Genomic DNA, 21,978 nt, shown 5'->3' with positions numbered 1-21,978 from the left:
GAAGGGTCGTTTCTTCAGTGGTCATCAGTGGATCATTCGCGACTATTTAGATTTAGATCAATGATAATTTTTTTTAGAAACTCAAAATCTCAGTGGGGGGGGGGGGGGGGGGGGGCAACTGGGGGGGCGACAAGGTACCCCCCCCAAAAAAAATCCACTTTTAGGTTATTGAACTCTCCCAACTTGTTAATGATATTTAAAAGTAACAGGACTGTCATGGATGCAGGGCAGTGCATACGTTTATTTTAAGGGGGGGGGGGGGTTAAAATGACAAAGAAGAAAAACCAGCACGGAAATCAACTAAAATATGCATAAGAAAATCACATTTTTCTACCAAACGATACCGTTCAAAATTACAAAAAACAGGGTCATTAGAATAAAAAGAAGACTGCTTCAGGTTGCAGAGGTCATTTTGTAATGATAAAAACACTCAAAAAGGACCAAATTGAAAGAGGGGCCTGTAACTACACAACTGCTAAGAGATAAGGATTGATAATTGCAGATTTGCTCATTTTTTATAATACACAGTTCCTAAAATGCCTATCATTGTGAGGTCCCTATGTAGAACATAAAAAGTAAAAAACATTCGTGTAAACTTAATCAAAAAATGGATGCAAAGACAAACGGAAGTAAAAGGGAACCCTCAGCCTGCTCTCATTTGTCAAAAGAACAAAACCACAATGGACAAAATGAGTTCCACACCAAATTTGACTTTCAATAAATTGTTATAAATATATTCAAATTTTATTCCAAATACACACATGTACATATGTATACGATAGCAACAACTGCAAATGTTTACTTCAAATGTTTCCTTAAAAACATACAATCAGTGGCGTAACTATAGGTTTAAACTTCTAGGAGGCACCTGGGGGTTAGTTACACCACTGCATAAATTGCACACAGTGCCTTATTAGTGGAAGTGCTTATATATTTCCATTAAGGACCTAATCTCATTGGACATGAAATAATCCGACAGCAGAGGCAAATTACATGGAGTTGCAACTAAGCACAGAAATTACTGGCTTAGCAAAAAACAGGGGCTTAGCAAAAAACAGGTCACCAGCCAAAATGCCATGTGATGTCTATTGCTTGTCACTGGCTCCCAGCTTATCATTTGCAAAGCATGTGCATTTGCAATACAGAATTTTCTGTTCAACAGCTTCATAGACCTTTTCACGGATAACGCCATCTTTGAGGTCATGTGGTAATCACAGGGGCACTAACAACAGAATTTCGTCCCATCATGCACAGGTTACAATTCGCCCTTTGCACGCTCTGCCATCAGCATGCAGAGCCTCGATCTGGCAACTTTACACAATGAATATAGCCGGTTCAGTGATTCCCAGGTATACACGGGTATCACTGAACCCCGACACGGGAATCACTGAACCGGCTATATCTATTGTGTAAAGTTGCCCGATCGAGGCTCTAAATGCTTATGGCAAAAGCGTGAAAAGAGCGAATGGTATGATGGGACGTACTTCTATCAAAATGCCCCTCATATCCTAGTCTGAGTATCACCCGTTATCCACGGAGCCAAGTCCTGTATAACATCTAATATGTCTAGACATGCAGATTTATGCAAGCCGTGCGCCAGTCGGTGTTGAATAAACAAACAAACAGACATGGAATTTGATGATTTTACTATGCCTTTCACATGACGGGTATCAAGCGAATTATCTGTGCTGTGTACAGACAGGGTGGATAGTGGGTTGCGTATGACGTCAGAAGACAGCATAAACTTATGACCTATCCGGTATGCTAATTGTAACCGTTCTCAAATAATTGTTTGTTGTTGTTTGTTTGGTTTTTTTTTTTTGGGGGGGGGGAGGGGGAAGGAATGCCCGTCATCAAAACCCTAGCTGCCAGTCGATAGTTTGAGGTACATGTTTGATGTCATAGCAGATGATTGTATCTCCAGCATGTAACTCTAGCGGTTGCTGGAATCGTAGACCGCACTCCATGCCTTTCTTGACCGTGTTGACGTCGTCTTTAAGATGCTTGAGGGATGACAGCGGACCTGTAATGAGGACAAAATGAGGATAACATCAGCGTTACATGAAAAACGTGACAATAATAAACCAAACAAATGTCCATAATATGAGGTATTCATAGAAATCTGGAAACAGTTACTTTGATGCATGTTTTCTTAAGATAATCATAAAGATAAACTAGAACGGCAAAGCTGCCATGGCTTGCTGTCAAAGGCGGGAAGGGAGGCTGAAGGTAGGGTTGGGGATGGGCATGATGGAAGGGGATTAGGATGGCAATTGATATTACAAAGGCTCGCATCTGCTTCGCAGCTCGCCAACAAGCAGGTGTTTTCTACTTCTGTAAATACATGTATATCAATCAGAACATATTCCTCCAAGCGTGTCATTGATTTTCAGCAAAGGGACCATTCCGGAACATTCAGCAAAAAAAATTTGGGAGTAACAGTTTTCAATCTCTTCCAAATGTTATGAGACCTGAAGCTTTCTTGACATTTTTTTTTTCAAAAGAAAAGAACAAAATTGGTACTTTTTTTCATGTTTCTACTTTTTCATTTCTTTCATTAACCCTAACCGCCCTGAATCCTTCAAAATCCTCTTTGCCAAAGTGGATGAATTTGGAGGATTGACGTTGCATGGTAAAAGTGCATTACTGATTTTGTAGGATGCACTTTGTCAAGGTCTTGGACCGGACCTTGTGTTGTTTTTGCTCAGACATGCATAAATATAGTCCTGGATTATGCTTGAAATCCTCTGTAGGCCTACTGCTCCAGGATGTCACTGGCCAAGCCTCAACATATTGACAGTCACTGCCGCAGGATTTTGCAGGATTCAGGCGGTGGTCACCCCTCCACAACCCATATTCAAGAAATACAATGTAATGGAGAAATTTGAAGAATTGAGGCTATATGTTATTTTTCCATGAGGCCAATTGGAGGATTTTGCTTGATTGAGGCTACATCCTAGCAAAAAGGCCTAGGGAGTAAGGGTTAAAAGAAAAGAAAAATGAATTATATTTGAGTTGAAGATAATTTTAGAGAAAAACATTTTGTAGTGGCAGGTACTATCCAGTCCAAATGGAGATCAATACTTGTACCATGGTGTATGACGTCGTCGTTGCGTAGTACTTTGAACATCTTGCTGGTATGCAGTGAGCCTTGGTTCACTCTGCAGCCCCCGACGCTAACCTTGCGCTTGCCCACCGTGATCTCAAAGTTTTGGATGACTGTGGCTTCACCTGTTGAACAAGGAGATTAAAAAAGATTATTTCTATGTTGTGAATTTTAGATGATTTTTTGTTTTGCCTTTCGCCGACGTATTTTTTTCTAAACACTGTATACTCAGTGTGGTCCGAGGGCTTGCAAGAACAAATTCACAAGCTTACTCGGGTGGGACTCGAACCCACAACCTCCTGCTGACTAGTGCAGACATCTTACCACTTGGCCACCGAGCTTCCCAGGGTCGGCTGGCTGGTTCAAGTCGCAATATTGTGCAGTCAAGTTGATGCATTATGGTATGGGATGCTATCAACAAGATGAATCAAATCCAGTCTTGCGAACTTTGACACCAGGACCAGAGAAATTCCAAGGAAACCTCATGCATACACATTGGTTTGAATGTAGCATGCATAAATGAGGTATACTTGAAATTTCTAGAATTACAATCCAAATCCAGTCTTGGACCAAGACTACTGCTGTTCCTGAATGGGTTCTGTATAGACCAATTCAGAGTACAAAATTAGAAGCCATTTTTGAGGTAGAACCACTTTCGCGTGCATGCCGCATGCATTCTTAAAGACGAGGTGCGTGCATTTTGGTAACCCTATTGGTAGATGGAGCCCGAAGTGCGTGCGTACCACCTGAGCACAAACGTGTTCCACCTCAATAATGGAGTCTAATTCCAAAGAGGTGATTTTCCCTTTTAACCACGGTCTTTTTCATACCAGTATTTCATTGTTTATCTTTTACACAGCCCACTGTAACATTATCTGGTTACTCTCTCCAGACAATTTGCAAGACAGCAGGGCCGGTGGCCAGTCCATTCTCTCTGGACACACAATTTCACCACGCATACACAATGCACGTATACTTCAGGATTTTCGTTTTTTTGTGCACCAATTTCAATGATCAAAATAATAATAGATGGTTTCATTACTGGACATGAACAAATATGGCACTGCATAGTATATTTATTGAAAGAAAATGTGTGTTAAAGGGAATATACAACATTTGCAAACATCGAAAAATAAAACTACCAAGTTTTTGCGAAATACCTTAATAGGATGTTGGTAAATGACAGTCTAAAGCATCCTGTAAAATTATGGCACCTGGTATACTGTCATTTTCAAGAAAAGTGCTATTTTTGTATCAATTTCCAACGCTGATCGGCCGATCAGCGTTGGAAACAACTGGCTTTTTTTTCAAATACTGGCCCCAATTGACCATCGCACTTGTTTACAATCGATTACAAACCTATGAACGGGTACGAGCCAGCTAGACTGGTTCCCTAACCTTATAATTCACCAATGTATGTAAACTGCTCTGTTTCTTCTTATATGGAGTCAGGGAACCAGACTACAGGAAAATGATCGTTTTTCTTGGTTTTTATAGCATTTTCGAACCCAAAACCTCAAAAAAGTCAGTGTAACTATATTTGCTTTATATTTCCAACCCCCAATTCCAACCATTTCTGAAAATTACAGCAAAAGCAAATGATGTATATTCCCTTTAAAAGGATTTAGGCAAAACTAACATGTCACTCAGTCAAGTGATAGGCCTAATGATTTCCTGCTGGTTGTGGCCGTTCGCCAGTAATAAAGTCCCACAGGGGCATTAAATGTTGAGATAAGAGAGTTGTTGAGATATTTGGGTTTTCTTTTAACAGAGGGTTTCACTGCATGCGTTCGCCGAATTAGTCTATAGACTGATTCTATGTGACATGGGTGTCACAGACTGCATGAGCCTTCATGTCTTGGATCTCACAGACATAGGTCTGCATACCTTGTATATCATGTTCCTCCTTGGGTGGTAGTCGACTGCTGAGTTCATCTTTGATGTCATCCAGCATTCTATAGATGACTGAGTGCATCTTCAGTGGTACTCCTTTATCTTGGGCTAGGGCCTCAGCTTCAGGACTCGCTGCGACGTTGAATCCAATCACTATACCTACCAGGGGAACAAATCAAACTGATAACTGCACTTGTAGGATTATTATTCTACTACTTTAATTGTAAGAATACAACTACCAAAAAAACCTCAGATTTAATAAGAAACATGGTAAAACTTTATTTGGGAAATATTCAAGTAAAATAATTCCAGCTTCTATCTGGGGCATACGTAAAACTTCACACTGACTTTCAACTTCAATAAAAACTAACCTCTTTACCTTTGTGAAGGCTCTGAAAAGAACCATTACACATTTAATTCGAATGGAATTACAGGACAGCACTTCCATAATACATCATTCAAAACGTCATTCTGATATTAAAACCCTATCCGCCGATATAATGCGACATCCATTAAGATATTTTGGAGGGTTTTGCATAATTTCAGAAGCCCAGTCACTGTTCAAGTAGGTTGATGCACCTTGAACAGGGTTCCCACAGAAATCTTACAGTGAAATTCAATGTCTTTTCCGTGACTTTTCCTTGACAAATAATTAGGACTTTCCATGACAGATTCCTATGCTGTTTTGGCATCTTAGACAGCCTTCCAGTTTGACACAAGACCACTAAGCACCACAAAAGCACTGAACTGATGTATTGAACATGCAACAAATACACAACAAATACGCAATGAATACAAGGAGGAACTATAGTAAACTGAAATACAAACTGGAAGACTGTGATTTGCAAAATATATATAATGCATCGTCACGTATCGGTTGTGCAGGATCCCATGACTTTTTCACAAGTGTTTTTCTTGAAATATCAACTTTCCATGAATCCTAGTAAAATAATATTCAATGACTTTTCCCATGAATTTCTGGGCGGCTTTAAATTCCAAGATTTTCCAAGATTTATCCATGACTGGGGGAAACCTGCTTGACATCTTTACTACCAAGAATGTGCCACTGGGTTCCCCCAACAGTGGTGGACTGTGGAGGATCTAGGAATGTTCCAAACAAAAATAATCAGGTTGACTAGTCTTACCTGAGAATGTGTCCGCCAACTCCACCTCCTTGTCTGAAATCACTCCCACACCGTAGCTAAGCACATCCATCTTGCACTGCTGTTGGCAATCGTAGGTTGCTAAAGCATCCAAGATGGCCTCCACGGAGCCATCTACATCACCTGTTGCCACGGAAACCAAACAGTAAGAAGATTCATTATTTAATGACATTTTAGGGAACGCCGTCAGAGTTCAATTTCCTGAAAATGATTAAATAAAGGCAATAAATAAGTTGATCAAATTCAGCACAAAATTAAAAACTCCAAGTCCAAACTAACTGACCTGTTGCCGGCTACACGGATACGGAGTGGGAGTCAGTCCCCTAGCACTGAGAAGGTTTATTGAGGGCAATCAACCGTGACTCCGTAGCCGACTAGTGGCAGGGTATTCTGCAATTGTGCCCAAAATTCCATAGGGTTGTTTTAGGGGCGTGGCTAACTCGCAAACGGCAATAGGTCAATTATAGCCTAGAAGTCAACACAAATTTTCATTGGTGGTACACCAGAGTGTTGATTCGATCCCAGCCAGAGGGACTGTGGTGTGTATGTCCTTGGGCAAGACAGAGTTGTTATCTAGTCAAAGCTCTAGGTCCATCACAATTTCATCACAAGTCAGATTACAAGGCCCTCCTGGCGGGCAATTGGCCCCCCCCTATGCAAAAACCATATGAATTTGTGTTTTTCTTGTGGTGTACCCCCCTGGCTGGTACTGTATCCCCCCCCCCCCCAAATGCCCGGAGCAGACAATGGTCTGTAGTAGGCAAGCATTTAAAGCTGTGATGGATGGCATAAAATATGAGAAAAATGCAGAGCCAGCAGTGCTGGGTTGACACGATTATGTCAACTGTACTCAGACAGGAATAGTGACCATTATGCCATTTGATAAAGAATTAGATTTTATTTTAAGGCAAAAGTAAGCCCTAGTGTCTAGTTTGCAACTCATGACATGGTTGCTTGAACCAAATGCTTGCCTACTGCGATGGTGGCAGGTCACAGGCCAACCGAAAGGTCACGTGTTACTCTGACGTCATACGATCGGACCCTATAAGCTAACCTTTAATGACAAGATTGAGCTCAGGGTCATCACTTTTGACGTTCTCCTTTGGCCGAGCAAACCGCTCTGCTGCCCTCTGGGCTCGCAGCGTCTTCCAGTGTAGCAGGCTGTTGGCCTGCTTGCGTTCCTTGTACGCCCGTTGGTGTTCTGCTGCCCTCTCTTCGATGATCACAGACTCTGATTCAAGTTTCTCAGATCTTGCAGTCTCCTCTCGCCACCTCACAACTTCTTTGGCTCTTTTCTGCCAAAACAAGCCCCCCAAAACAACATTTGTTTTAGAACAAAAAATATATTTCTGCAAAGGAGGAACAGTTTTTACAGTCAGCAGCTGGTGCAATAAAAATAACAAGGCCAAAAACTTCACATTGTGGGGGTGTATATACTCTTCATCATGTTCCATCAGCATAACGCGGCAGTTACAACCCAGCCCTGAAGGACAGACAGTCCGAAAATGTGGCTTCACTTATCATTGGTGAACACTGTTATTTCCTTTTTATATGCTTTACTATTGTAACTTTATGAAGTGTAGGGGTGTGTACGGGCAGTACGGGAACCACGTACCCGACTGAAAAAAAACATGTGTACCCGTGTACCCGTTAAAGAAATCCAACCCCAAAATTCAAATCTCGGAAGTTGCTGTTTAGATTGTTCATGAAGGTCTGCAAGATAATACTACTACATGTAATCGGTACATCAATACAGCAAGATACAAGTGTGTACAGTGAGCACAGCTTTAGGGTGTGAACCGCAACTTTCGTAAGCGTCATAAACGTGAACATGTTTTGTTTTCCAATATGCAGCTTGGTTTTCATCTTGAAAATTCCCAACAAATGACATTCAGAACCTTTCTCTTTCATTGTCTAAGAAGTTACTGGGTAATTTGTAAAGTACATGTATGTTACGGGTTTCTGATCTCATAATCTGGAACCGGTTCCTAACGTCAATGGTCGGGTACTCGGGGACCCAGTTCCAATGCACGGCCCTAATAAAGTGTATTTTAATTACCATAATGAAGCTCAATTTTTGAATTATTTTAATTCAGTCATCAATTTGCAGGTTTAGGTGTGTAGGTTTGCCCCCACCCCATCGAAAAAAAATGTCATGTGTTGCAATGATGATTAAATCAAGGGCATGATAAAATTGTGATTGTAACAAAGAGAAAGTTTGACTTAACCCTAACCCACTGAGGTGATTTACTAGGAACCTTCCTCACTCTTGCAAAATCCAACACCATAACCCCCAACTGCTAGACTCTGACTATGGTGGGTATGCCTGACCCCATGTAAAGCATAATCAGCTTACTAGTGCACTACTCACGCCAACAGATGCCAACAAAACATGCAGTTTGATTTTGAACGGCTGGGGTGGTTCGGGTTTAAACAAAGAAAGTTTCCGCAGATACATATTTGTGTACTGGTAAGCAGTGCTATGAATTGGTTAGTCCTGGGTGGTCTCTACCACCAAATTTTAATTTAAAGGCACCTATATGTCTAGTGGTGGCCATGTGTGTTGTGCCCTTGAGTTAGGCGCTTTACCTCAATTACTACTCTCAACCCAGGTGTTAAATGGGTACCGGCATTGTTCAATGCTGGGAAGGTAACAGGCTCGCTGTGGAGGAGGTGTGGCGATCCCCCCACAGCAGCATTTCATAGATTCGAGTCTGGCCCAATTGCTTCGATAGAGAGATGGGCACTCCATTCCTGTGAACACAGGTTCGTCCCTTTACTTTTTTTCACTACCAAATTTTAGAATAGAACTGAACCGAGCAGGTTGTAGCTGAAAAGTCACCTAAGCCTAATGTACCTCAGATTGCACCTCCAGTATCAGCTCCCCTGCGTTGGGCAGTTTCCTCCATCCAATCACCTCTACAGGAATCCCAGGCTCTGCCTTCTGCACCTGTTGTCCCTTGTCGTTGAACATGGCCCGCACCCTGCACTGGGCAGTGCCGCAGACGAGGATACTGCCTCGCTTTAATGTGCCACGCTGAATGATGGCTGTTGCTATGGGACTGGTGGTTAACAAAAGGGGTATTATTAAAGGTAGTTTATAATATAGGTTTTCCCGGCTATTTTGAAACATTTTTAGTTCGAATTCAACGATTACTTTATTCCAATTCGTCCAGCAACATCCATTTTCGTGCACTTCCAATGTTTAATTTCGTCTTTTGTCAGACAATTTCAAATTCAGTTCAAGCAAATTCAAACAATGAGCACACGTTTTTCGTCCCGGAGTATTCGATTTCGTTTCGACTACACCAAACCTTGTTATTCAGAAATCAAATTCGTCTAATTGATTTATATGAGACAAATTCGATCTCTGAATGCTGCCATTCGGCAACAGCTTAGACGAATTTGATGTGTAATGATGAATATTCTCGACCCGGGGACTAAAGACGGTGAACAAACTATAAAATTGAATGGTAAATGACTAAATTGATTCTGTTAAAAGCATGTGAAATTTTTCGTGGACGAAATTGAATAATAGAGTTGGCGAATTTGAATAAAAAATCTTTTAAAATAGCCGGGAAAACCTATATTTGCATATGGGGAATTCCATTATTATGTAATGTCAGTGACCGAGCTTTTAAGAGCTCAGTGAATGAACCTGAAAACATATTTTTCAACTCTTTTACATCTATTATCTAGTAATGGTCTTGGAATTTTGGATTATTACTTTGAATCATTAATTAGGTATCATGGTTCTGTCATGGACATTACACTTCCTATCAAAATGCTGGAATTGCCCACGTTCTTTTTAAGAAATGGATTTTGAGTCCCATAACTTACTTAAGATATCATTCCGCTGACATGTTTAATGTTTTGTATCCAATTGATGCCAGACCAAAAAAAAATTATGTTTGTTTTCAACAGTCAAAGTCCAGCTAACTGCAATGTTCTGGCAAAAAAATCCACAGAGTCAATAGTGACAGGCCATACCTGTGACCTCCATATTACAGTTATTTTGACAAACGTCACCATTACCAACTCGCTGTTTTTGATGCGGAGATTGTTGAAAAAAAGTAAAACCAGTTCTGGAGAAAGCTCAGTCTTTAATGTGGTATTAAATGCTTACAATTTTATCAAGTTTTTACAGATCCCATTACACATCACATGGCAGTCTCTGAAAAAATCCCACACATTATATTACACCCCACACCGATTGTCATTTACAGTAAGCAAGAAACAAAGTAGCTTTCAGGAAATTAACCTGATAAAATAACCAACTTTGCCCTTGCAGGTACCCACTTGCTCTTAGAATGAGAGCAATGATTGCAACAAAGTGTCTTGCTTAAGGACACCAGCTGTAGCATTCAAACCTGCATTTCAGCATTCCCCAAGAAAGCTGAGAACTAGCCCAGGTTGGACTCCGTGGTGTACACGACGGAGTCCAGGGTATGAACGTCTGCTGCCATAGCAAACAAAATTATAATACATTTTAAAAATATTTTTATCTGATGGAGGAAGCTGAAGTTTCGTTTACATATTCCTTGTGTCAAGAATTATGCATACGCTGGGTTTAGAAAAGGCAAATATGTCCGTGGGCGGCGTGTTTACCGAAAATAAACCGCAATTCCACACTTTCGCTGAAAACATTTTCAGTACGAACTCCACTTACGCGTGCACGTGTAAGTCACAAGGGGAGTTCATACTGAAAAATGTTTTCAGCGAAAGCGGGGTATTGCGGATTATTTTCGGTAAACATGCCACCCGCAGATATGTTTGCCTTTTCTAAACCCAGCGCATGCACAATTCTGGACACAAGGAATATGTAAGCGAAATTTCAGCTTCCACCATCAGGTAAAAATATGAAAAAAATAATTTTAAGTTATAATTTTTTTGATATGGTAGTAGAATTAATACCCTGGACGTCAGTCGTAATGCAATGAAGATGTTGTCCAACCTGGGCTAGCTGAGAGCAGTCAAAAGTACAGGCAGGTGGGATTATTTTTTTTTCATTTATTTCCATCTGTCACAACCGATAAGTGGTTTGGCAGCCTCCAAGAATACTTACCCTTTTCCCTTGTCGACCCGCGACTCAATGACCGTGGCTTCTACGGGCCCTGTTGGATCCCCACCCAATTCCATCAGCTCGGCCAAGACCACAACACTTTCACTCAAGGCTTCCAAGTTGGTACCCTACGATACAAACAATAACATCTCTCAGAATTGGACTGAATTTACACTTACATTATTAAACAGCCATGTCAGATGAATCCAGGCACCTAATCACTGTAAACTCAAGAGGCCCCCTTCAATGGAGAAACCACGGCGCAGGCTACTGCACAAGGCAACTGCCCTGTGACTGATTACCTGAACAATAGCTAGCACAATGCTTTCACCATTGAAGGGGGCCTCCATCATAGAATGGATATCGTGCCCAGATTGGTCTATACACACCAAAACATTTTTATGAGGCAAAGGGCATAGTTACTGCAGACTCCAGATCTCATCCATAAGTAAAATGTCACCAATGACGGATATCACAATAATATTCTCAGAGAAGGTTAAGCTCATGTTCACTTTTTTTTATTTTTAATTTTTTTTGGAGGTGGGGGGGAGGGGAGTAATATTTTCCAAATTAAACCCCTTAATGAAAACTTCCTACAGAGGGTGTAAGTAAATGCAGTAACTGCTCAGATAACACAATTTGAGCAAACACATGTACTTAAGAATACAGGGCGAGTCAAAAAAGTGAAAACCTAATGTTCGGACCATTGTTTTAGTGAAGTTCTTCATGTAGCACATTCAAAATCTAGGATAGGAAAGCCCAATTCATAAGCTTTCTTTTAGTACAAGAATCATTCAGATCACTCATGTACATTTTAAGTTACGGAACTTTAAAAACAACCACCATTTTAAAGTTCAGTCCATGGATCACAAAAAGGTGTGGGTTCTTTCAGCAAAACGAAAACAATTCTCACACATCCCGTTGTGATTTGGTTTTGTTTTACTGAAAGAGCACTTTCTTGTGATCCATAGACAGAACTTTAAAACGGTGGTTGTGTTTAAAGTTCCGTAACTTGAAAAGTACATGAGTGATTTGAATGATTCTTGTACTGAAAGAAAGCTAATGGATTGTTTTCCCGACATATGGGTTCTGCTTTTTTTGACTGTACATTTCATATTACACTGCAGTTGCTCATACAAAGATGGAAACCTAAAGTCACTGTACCACCGAACCCCCCCCCCCCCCCCCCCCCCCCCCCGGAGCACTCAAATGGTTTTACGAAAATATAGAACACGTTGATAATGTGTCAATGGTAATGGGAGTCAGGTTGGCAGAGTGGTTCCTTCCTCGCCATCCTTCTCTACAGCCCGGGTTCGACTCCCAGAATATCGTTCTGGGGTTTTCCTCCCACCTCTAAAAATTAATTCTTTCTTCACTGTCTCCTCTCTACAGGTTTCTTCAGGCTTATGAGCTACAGTGCCTAGGCCGCTTTTGAGAAATCCTTGGTTTCAGTGCCAGAAATTAATAACGATAATAATGAGTTAGTAAAGATCTAATGTCCGATCATAATTTTATCCTCAGCACTAGGGATTGGGCTAGGATCATTCCGACACTTCCACTGTTATGCGTGAACCCAATGGTACCTTCTTTGTATTTTTACTTTCAATATATATTTATTTTTCAATAATGAGTTTGTTTTGCGATAATTCACCTTGAGTGCTGATATTTCCACAGCCTGTACATCGCCACCAAACTCCTCCAGTTGAATGCCATGGCCTAGAAGATCTCGCTTGGTAAAGTCCTGGAAAAAACCCCACGGGAAATTGATTTTTAAATATTTCTAAAAATTAGCTTTTCAATTTCAGGCAAAAACAAGATTGTCATAAATTCAAATACTCACAGTATGTGTGCTAAAGCAAATGCTATTGTACGCATGCTTTGCGGTCAAGGCTCAAATTGGAAACCTGTTGTGATCGTTTTCCTGAAAATGTCTTAAGTTAGAGAGTTTATCAATTTAAATAAAATATTAAGATGCATGGGATTGGACTCACGGGATCAGCGCCTGGTTTATCACACTTGTTGACGGCAACGATGATGGGAACTGTGGAGAAACACAAGAAAACATTACTGATAGATGAGACGGATAGGGTGTCACTTTGTTACTTTTCATGCCACAACTGACATCATCAAGTCCTCAGTCCTGAGTCTGTATTGAGTCACAATTTTGGTTACTCAGCAAAAGACTTGGACTTAGACTCGGACTCAACCATCATGACTCGGACTTGACGCTAATGACTTGTGACTCGCAAGTCACATATTTTTTTAAAACAAATTTACCTTTTAAAAAACAAAATTCTGACGTTTATTTTCCAAAAATACATTACAGCAACGCTAAAGAATGTTAAGCACATGTACCGTATCGCACCACTCTCCAGATGGTGCTGCAAATAATGTTTGTTATTAAAAGTGCCCACCCTATTTCCCATGACAGTGCATCACTTACATATCGCTTACATGTACAATATGTGTGTCCATCATCCGTTTTGTACAATGCATAGGTCAGCATGCACATGTATGTACATCAGCAATTGACTTGTAAGTCAGACTCGGATTTGAAACAAATGACTCAATACTCGGACTTGGACTTGACCTAGGTGACTCGAGACTTGGAGTCGGACTCAAAAACTCGATAACTGTCAAGCTTGAAGACTCATCCTTGCACCAATTTAAAACTGGCTTTGCTGAGTCATACTGAACCAAATTGTATGTAACAGCAGTGTCTCAGAATGACCCAAATAGATTTGGGTTTCAGAAAGGCAAAATTTGTGTATTATATTCAATTGGCTAGACTCTGGAGTTGTTCCAAATGACTGCACAATGCAATCTTTCAAAATAGTAACTATTAACATTTTCAAACGTCAAACTGTCCATGTGCTTGATTCAATCTTTAGAATAATTCGGTTTTGAGTTACTCTGGAACAGCAGTCCGAATGAAACAAATGCTGGTATCACTTTTTTTTCATTTTTACCTCCAGCATTCTGAGCATACTTGATGGACTCCCTAGTTTGCTCCATGACGCTGTCGTCTGCTGCAACCACCAAGATGACAATGTCGGTCACGTTAGCGCCCCTCTCTCTCATAGATGAGAACGCTGCATGGCCTGGGGTGTCCAGGAAGGTAATCTGTTGACCAGTTGGAAGGGGAACTGCAGGGTGTAAAAATACGTAAAGATGCAATCATAAAGTAATCATGGTCTGCTAGTATATCTAGCTTATGTTTTCCTATCAGGCTGTATAAAGGTACACAGGATCATTTTTCTTTTTTGTGCATTTTTTTCATTTGAAGCAACAAAATTGCTCAAAATCTTAAAGGTAGCGTCCATCATTTGTAATTGTGCATTATGTTCTTTTGAAGCAACAAAAGTGCTCAAAATCTAAAGAAGACTGCTTAACAACTAACCTGATGAAATTTCAGCTCAGTGAATGTTGTGTATTCCGTGAAAACAATATCCTAGGATCATGATTTCAAATCAAAAGTTGCTGAGTCATGTTTTGAAATGAGCCTGAATTCAGCGTCCGAGACATGTTCTCACTCAGCCGAGTGCAGCTACGCGAAGTCGCGCACTGAACCGACGAATTATAGCAAAAAAGTTTTGGTCTAGTCAATTTTGGTCAATTTTAGTGAACAGTGAACTGAACCTCTCATCTCTGGGTTTGAGAAGAGGATGTTTCGGTCAGTATGTTCTGAACATCATAAGGAAAAGGCCTATTTATCGAGAAAGGAATCCTTAAATACACAAGGGAGAAATCCAGTGTGGATCACCAAAGTGTGAAAACGTACAAAAACAAGCACTTACCTAGGAAAGCACCGATGTGCTGCGTGATACCGCCGGCCTCCCCAGCAGCCACAGAGGTCTTGCGAAGCGAGTCCAGTAGCGTAGTCTTCCCATGATCCACATGACCCATTACCGTGACGACAGGAGGGCGTGGCTTCAGCTGGGAAGGTTTAGGGGGCGGCCTGTAAAAAAAAAGAGTTACACTTTAGGTTTTATAATGTTTAGTTCGTTGGCTCTCCAGCTCATAGAAGGAATGGCAGAGGGAACAAGAAGGAGGGGTCGTCAAAAGAAACAATGGTTTGACAACATCAAAGAATGGACAGGAATGAGCTCTGTACAAGCCAAGCGTCTTGCTCTGGACAGAGCAGCTTGAGGCAGGAGATCAAGCTAGAGATGCGCGACAGTGGTAGCCAATCATCATGTGTGACGGCGAACTGAAGCAAGCAAGCAAGCAAGCAAGCAAGCAATGTTTAGGTCCACTACTTCACCAAAACATCCAATAAATTGAACCTTCCAATACTTTGATGACTGTTCTGGGGTGCCAAGATTTGAAGCTTTGCAAGGTGAAGTTAGTGCCAATTGTGGGTTTGAGTGGTTCTGAAAAAAATCAGGGGAACTTAACATTTTGAACAACGTGCTCTGCTTATTGACAGAAACAATCTCCATGTACAATTTAACACTTTTCTGGCTCAATCATACAAAAGGCCACAATGACAGTGGCAAGTCAATCACGAATCTAATCACAAGTCACGTCACAAGTAATAGGCAAAGAGCAATGAAAAAGGAATGGCTATCTATCACAATAATGTACCCTTCCAGCTTGCCAATCAAACAGTGCTCATTGACAAATTATCTTCATCAGGTGACCACAGACGCTCAGACAAACTCAGTCACAAACACTGTGACCAATGTACACAAACCAAATTTGGGCAGGGCTTATGACATAGTGCTGAATGGTCTACTCATATTGATAGCTTGGGACTTGACTTGAGACTGGATTTACGATCCAACTTGATAATCTGATTTTAAGTGGAGCAATCTTCTTTTGAGGAAATGACTACAGTATAAACTTTCAGACAAGCAACCGATTTTTACCTTCTTACAGCATCTTTGTTCTCTTTGGCATCCTCCTTGTGCAGGGAGGCAAAGCGGTACGTCATGCCCAACAACTTAAGAACTTCTTTGATTGTCTCCAATCTTAGAACTGCAAATGTAAGAAATGAAACTGTGTATTGCACATAGAGTGAACGATTGTCGGTGTTGAAAATACCAATTCTCTGTTTCTTTTCATTAGAACTGTGCGCAAAAAGTCCGCATTTCATCATACACGTAGGTAACACCACAAAATGTACTTGAATGTGCTAGTGCTGTGCATCGGAACCGGGTACCCGCGTACCCGACCGCTGATGTCAGGAACCGGTTCCAGATTATGGAATCGAGTACCTGCAACCAACTTTGCAAATAAATTAGTTACTTCTCAGTCAATGAAAACGAAATGTTTCAAATGTCAGTGGGAACATTTCAAAATAAAAACAGGATACACGGAAAACCAAAACCAATTTCACGTTTTATGATGCTTGCGAAAGTTGCAGTTTTCACCACATACATGTAGCTAAAGAGCTCACTGTATACACCCTATCTAGCTGTATTGCCGCACCGATGTGGTAGTATTATCATGCGGACCTTTATGAACAATCTGAACAGCAACTTCCCAGATTTGAATTTTTGGCTTGAGTTTCTTTAACAGGTACTCGTATTTTTCGCAATTGGTACCCGGTTCCTGTACTACCTGTACACCCCTAGAAGGTGCAATGTGGTTGTCTGTTGGCAACGGAGCAAAAGAGGCAATAAAAATAATGGGCAACACGATAAAGTTATGAACTTGAATGCTGTCAGTAAGGTTGCAACTTCAGCCAGAGTTGTAATGACTCGAGTCAATGACTCGACTCGAGGAGTCACAATTTTTGGTGACTCGACTCGACTCGAGTCCCTAAGGGTAAATGACTTGACTCGACTCGAGTCACTGTGAGCAAATGACTCGACTCGACTCGAGCGAAGCCTAATAAGACTCGAGTCCCAAAAATAAAAGCGCAACTTTGCGAAAAGTATTTGCAATGACTTATAGTGCCAATTTATGCTCACTTTACTTTGCGAATAGCAATCATGTACAAATATGCAACGTGTCACAGACTCCCACCTCATGGTTCTAGAACCCACAAAATACTATCCAGGAACCAGATTTTTAAACACATTTTCTAATTCACTGTTTCATCATTGGTTTTGGGCGATTTCTTATAAAGCTCTTGGATTCGAACGCTGGCTAAACTTATGGCCTCCTTTTATAAATTTTGGTATATAGTGTTCAAATAATCGTGACTCGAATTGACTCGAGCTAAATATTTGACTCGACTCGACTCGACCTGTTGGCCTAATGACTTGAATCGACTCGAGTCACTTCTTTAAAATGACTCGACTCGACTCGAGTCACAAAAATCAGTGACTCGTTACAACTCTGACTTCAGCTTTTCATTAATTGCTAGTATCCCTTCAATCATGGATGACTGAGCATTGCTGAATGTACAACAGCTCAAAAAACCCAAACAAACAAAAGGAAGGATGTTATTTGCAAAAACTAGGATGGGGGCGGCACCATAAGTTTTTTTTCTAAAACAAAGATTTAGGATTGGTATGATTTCGCAGGTTGGGTAATAGGAAACACAGGTATTTTTGTCTTGGCCTGAAATATCTACGGAAAGCTTATAAAACCATCCTTTCTGATCTAATTAAGTTCATCACTTTTACATACTAACTCACTATTTTCTCACATTCTGATTACATTTTCGGAGGGAAAAGTTCAAAATTTACCCTTTGTAGGTTTCAAATCTTCAATGTTTGTTTTCATCATCAGACATTCATAAACACCGTCTATGAAGAAACAAGGACAAAAATAAATGAAAGATATAAAGATTGACAGAGTAATCTGCAAGAAAAAAGGAAAAATACACTCTTTACAATCAAAATGCCAATATTGATACATGTATGACTAGTTGCAGATCAATGTCACAAACCCTTGTACAGGGACTGTCTTACGAAATCCTCAGAAGGCCTAAAGACTGTTTCTTTTGAGTGATGTACTGGGCCAACTTAAAGAAAAAAAATCATCTTATCACATTACTAATTTGTGATAATTGGGCATCACAGACGCACCTTTTGATCGTCATGTTCTGAATATTTGAAATGGTGCAACTGAAATATACGATTAGGCCTATACAATAGAAATCTTTGAATAAAGTGTTCACGAGCAATGTAAATCAAATGACATTTTTGCAAATAAAGTTTTTCTTTCCAAAACAAATGTTTTCTGTACTTAAATTTGTATGCTTAACAATTTCATCAGTTTGGGCCACAGGTAGTCTGCAGACCATTGCAGTACAAAAAAAAATACTAATTTTTAAATTTCGTTTTGGAAAGAGTTCCATACCTGGACATCACTTGACACCCTGTGCACAAACCCTATGAGACTGGTCTGAAAAATTCCAAGTGTTTTCTCAGTAAATACTTTAATATTTTCCCTGCTAAATTAGACTTTTAGGACATGTTATCGCTTTCTGATGGCTGATAGATAGGGAAAAATTTGTGATGTCCATGTATAGAATTCTTCCCTTAGTTTTTAACACTAGTGCGTAATTCCCTCACCTAGATCCATATCCATGGCAACTGCAAGCTCCATAATGGACATTCTCTCCTTGATTTCAATGACTTTCTTCTCTTTCTTCTCCTTTTTGCGCTTTTCAATCTTCTCCAGCCTACGCTCCAGCTTTTTCTGGGGCGTTTCCCTGGTGTACCATCGCACCGGTTGATTCAGACTACTACCTTGACAGTCAAGGGCAGAAAGGGGTGCAATGTTCCAAGGACGACGGTACGGCAAATGTGGCTTTATACTGAATCTCTCTGCAACTGTAGAGCAGTTCTTGGCAGGTCGTAATTGGAGATTATGTCTGAGGATTTGTGCCGACTGCAAACACTGACGGGAAGCTGAACGTGAAGTTCTTGACCACATTGTACAAACTGCGATTTGCCTTATCAAAAGCAGATGCCTCTTTTGCAATCCTGCATCCATCTTTGCTGTAAAATTTACATAAGAGAAACCTGCCAACGAAAGAAAACAAAAGGAATTAACAAAAAGCTTCAAAATAGTTATAAAACTTTTGGACATAACCGTGATTAAAAACCCTTGCATAAAAGTTGTAAACTTTTTCAATTTCTAAACCTTGTAATTTTTTTAATTTTTAATCCTTGTATTTGTAAACAGTATGAAAGTACTGAAATAAACAACACATTGAACACGGCATCCCAAAGAGAATTCTAGTACTAAAGCATAGTTTTGTCGATAACATGAATTTTAATTTAAGTAGTGCTAATTTCAGGGAATTTTAATTTTTAATGCATTTTTAACAGCCACAGTTATATGGGATTGCAACATAACATTGCGAATTTTTTTACTTCCTAACATGACAGAAGCATTTTGCAGGCTCAGTCTGATAAATGTGTGCATAAAGTGATGAAAGTACGGGGATCGAATCTCGACAAGAAATCAGGTAAGAAAGTCACATTTTCTCCACAAAAACTGTTCATATTAAAAAACATTGCGTCATTTATTGATTTAAAAGAAGATTGCCCAAGGTTGGCGATGGAATTTTTGAGCGACAAAATCTTTTTCAAGAATTAATAAAGTGAGCTGTCCTAAACCTCACAATCCCCACGATATCATCCTACACATAAGGCGAAGTAAAAAAAAAAAAGTTTCTCGTCCGGGGTTTTTGAAAAAAAGGGAGGAAGCGGGGCCTTTTATTTTTAATTTTTTTCAAGATGGCCGCCATTTTAAAATTTCCTGCAAACGTTGGTTGTGTCAACTGTTCAAAGAGACTTTTCAAATGAAAGACAAGTTGGACAAGAGAACTGAACATATTTACAGTGTCGGAAAAAAAATAGGTACTGGGCCACAACTTTTTTTCAATTAATTTTCAAGCGCCAAAAGTTGTATCCTTTGACTTACTTCATCGAGATTCGAACCTCGAACTCTTACTTGAAACACGAGACTCTTAACCCCTAGGCCGCGCACGATCGCTGTTGCAATAATCAATCTTTGGACGTATTTGAAGTAGCCATTGAAATAAACTAAATATTCATAATGACGTATTGCACTATCATTGGCCGGCTCATGCGACGTCATGGTTGTCGATGTCATGCGTCATGCGTCATGCGTACCGCTGTCTGTCAGCCACACTTCAATCAGTTTTGACCGGCTGCTTCAACTTAGTTCCGCACGACGTGTGCATCCAAAATGGGCTCTAAAAACACATTTTGCCTAATTTTTTTTTCGCATTAACACAGCTTCCTGGATTCCTCTTGGGTGAAATCACAAGGTGAGGTGAAAATTGATGTGTTTAGCGGCAGGTAAAGTCGTGGCCCAGTATGGAATTTTTCCCACAGTGTCAATTAGAGTTGTATTTGTATTGGTATTTATTTTTCGATGAATTTGTGGACTTTTTCGGTGTTGTTTTACTACATTTATCAAAAATAAAAAATAATTAAAAAAATCCCGGCGGCCTCCAAAAAGGAAGCGGGCGGGGACGAGAAACTTGTTTTTTTTTTTACTTCGCCTAATACTATATTGTTGATGTACCCTAACGTGGCGCAGCCCCTAACGTGGCGCACTTTGATATTTCGCCTGTAGCGCCTAGCTAGAGCAAATGTTTTAACTGAAATTTCAAAGAAAGTGAAATTTCATCAAGTTCTAAACACTCCCGTTCATAAATCGCGAGTTTATTTACCCGTTACAAAGTTAAAAGAAAAAATAATTTTGGCGTGATTTTCTGATTTTATTTTCAAGTGCAAAGTGAACCCTTTAAAAATGCCCCGAAAAATAAGAAAATAATTTTCTGACAAACATCTGGCAGGGTTTGTAAATAAAGATAATAATGATTTATCAGAATTTATCAAGTTTACAGAAATTCTTAAATGTTACTATTTGGAATTTCCCGAGATTTATTCAAGTGCGCCACGTTAGGGAACACTCCGCCAATTTGTGCCCAATTTCCGGACGCGACCGTTTTTGCATTTCGGATTAAATTTTATGAAACCGAAATTGTTCACAGAGGTTAAATAGCAAGCATTAAAAAGGTAGAATTACTAGTATTTTACTGCATGAATTTCAGGTTTGTCAACAAAGAGGTTTGGCAACACTACACGAGGAAAGTTGGGTAAGCTTCGAAGTGCGCCACGTTAGGGAACACGACTATAGGCCTATGTACATGTACGTCGCCTCAACATCATCACGCGTGCTGCTGTACGTGCGGCCGGTGCGCGTGCGGCCGCGGGCCGATGGTGATGCCGTTTCACATTTTCGGAGTAGAAAGAAAATATGTCTCTCAAATTCTACTTAAGAGTTCCTCTAAATAATGTCTTTAAGATCTGTGAAAAGGTCCTGACTATTTAGACAATATCAAAGACTGTAATTGCATAATATGCATTAAAAATTCTCACCGTGTAGGCCGCGCCTGATTTGTTTTCTAAATCATGGAGGCCGCCATGTTCGTTTCCCACAAGTCCCATCCGGTAGGAACGCCCCCAGCGTCTGGTAGGTAACCGCGTGTGAGGGGAATCGGGTGTATTTGTGAGTAATCCAGTAGAAATTTTCTGAACCTAGAAATCTTCTTTCCTATGAACTTTTTTTGTTGATTTGCATTCCCATGGGGTCCTTGAACAAATTCAGCTTGGTTGCCCAAATGCATTAAATGGTACGTTTGGGCAACTCTGCTAATTTGCATAAATTCAAAATGGCCGCCGGACGCCATCTTGGAAATTTATCTTTTGAACCACTTGTCCTAGAATGATGTATAATATATCCATTAAGGGGTTTTGTGATGTGTAGAATCCATTTCTGGGGTTATTTTTTTAATTCAAGGTCAAGTTCAG

The 21,978-nt window shown here is 40.2% G+C and overlaps 1 protein-coding gene across 1 annotated transcript; it reads right to left on the bottom strand.

Moving 5' to 3' along the window:
- Positions 1-1,462: 1,462 nt before the first annotated feature.
- LOC119741753 (translation initiation factor IF-2, mitochondrial-like) lies at positions 1,463-21,659 on the bottom strand. Its single transcript, XM_038217635.1, has 15 exons — positions 21,547-21,659; positions 18,697-19,149; positions 17,866-17,925; positions 16,096-16,204; positions 15,022-15,182; positions 14,194-14,370; positions 13,216-13,265; positions 12,876-12,965; positions 11,228-11,352; positions 9,020-9,224; positions 7,217-7,457; positions 6,145-6,285; positions 4,994-5,158; positions 3,091-3,231; positions 1,463-2,023 (listed from the first exon to the last, which is right to left on the bottom strand). The coding sequence occupies exons 2-15, from the start codon at positions 19,118-19,120 to the stop codon at positions 1,854-1,856; spliced, it is 2,259 nt and encodes a 752-aa protein (XP_038073563.1). The 5' UTR covers positions 19,121-19,149; positions 21,547-21,659; the 3' UTR covers positions 1,463-1,853.
- Between the last annotated feature and the right edge of the window lie 319 nt (positions 21,660-21,978).

Source organism: Patiria miniata, unplaced genomic scaffold (genome assembly GCF_015706575.1).
Source record: "Patiria miniata isolate m_02_andy unplaced genomic scaffold, ASM1570657v1 HiC_scaffold_5, whole genome shotgun sequence".
Taxonomy (NCBI): Eukaryota; Metazoa; Echinodermata; class Asteroidea; order Valvatida; family Asterinidae; genus Patiria; species Patiria miniata.
Note: the sequence above shows the minus strand (reverse complement) of the source record. Positions and strands in the feature narration are given on the sequence as shown.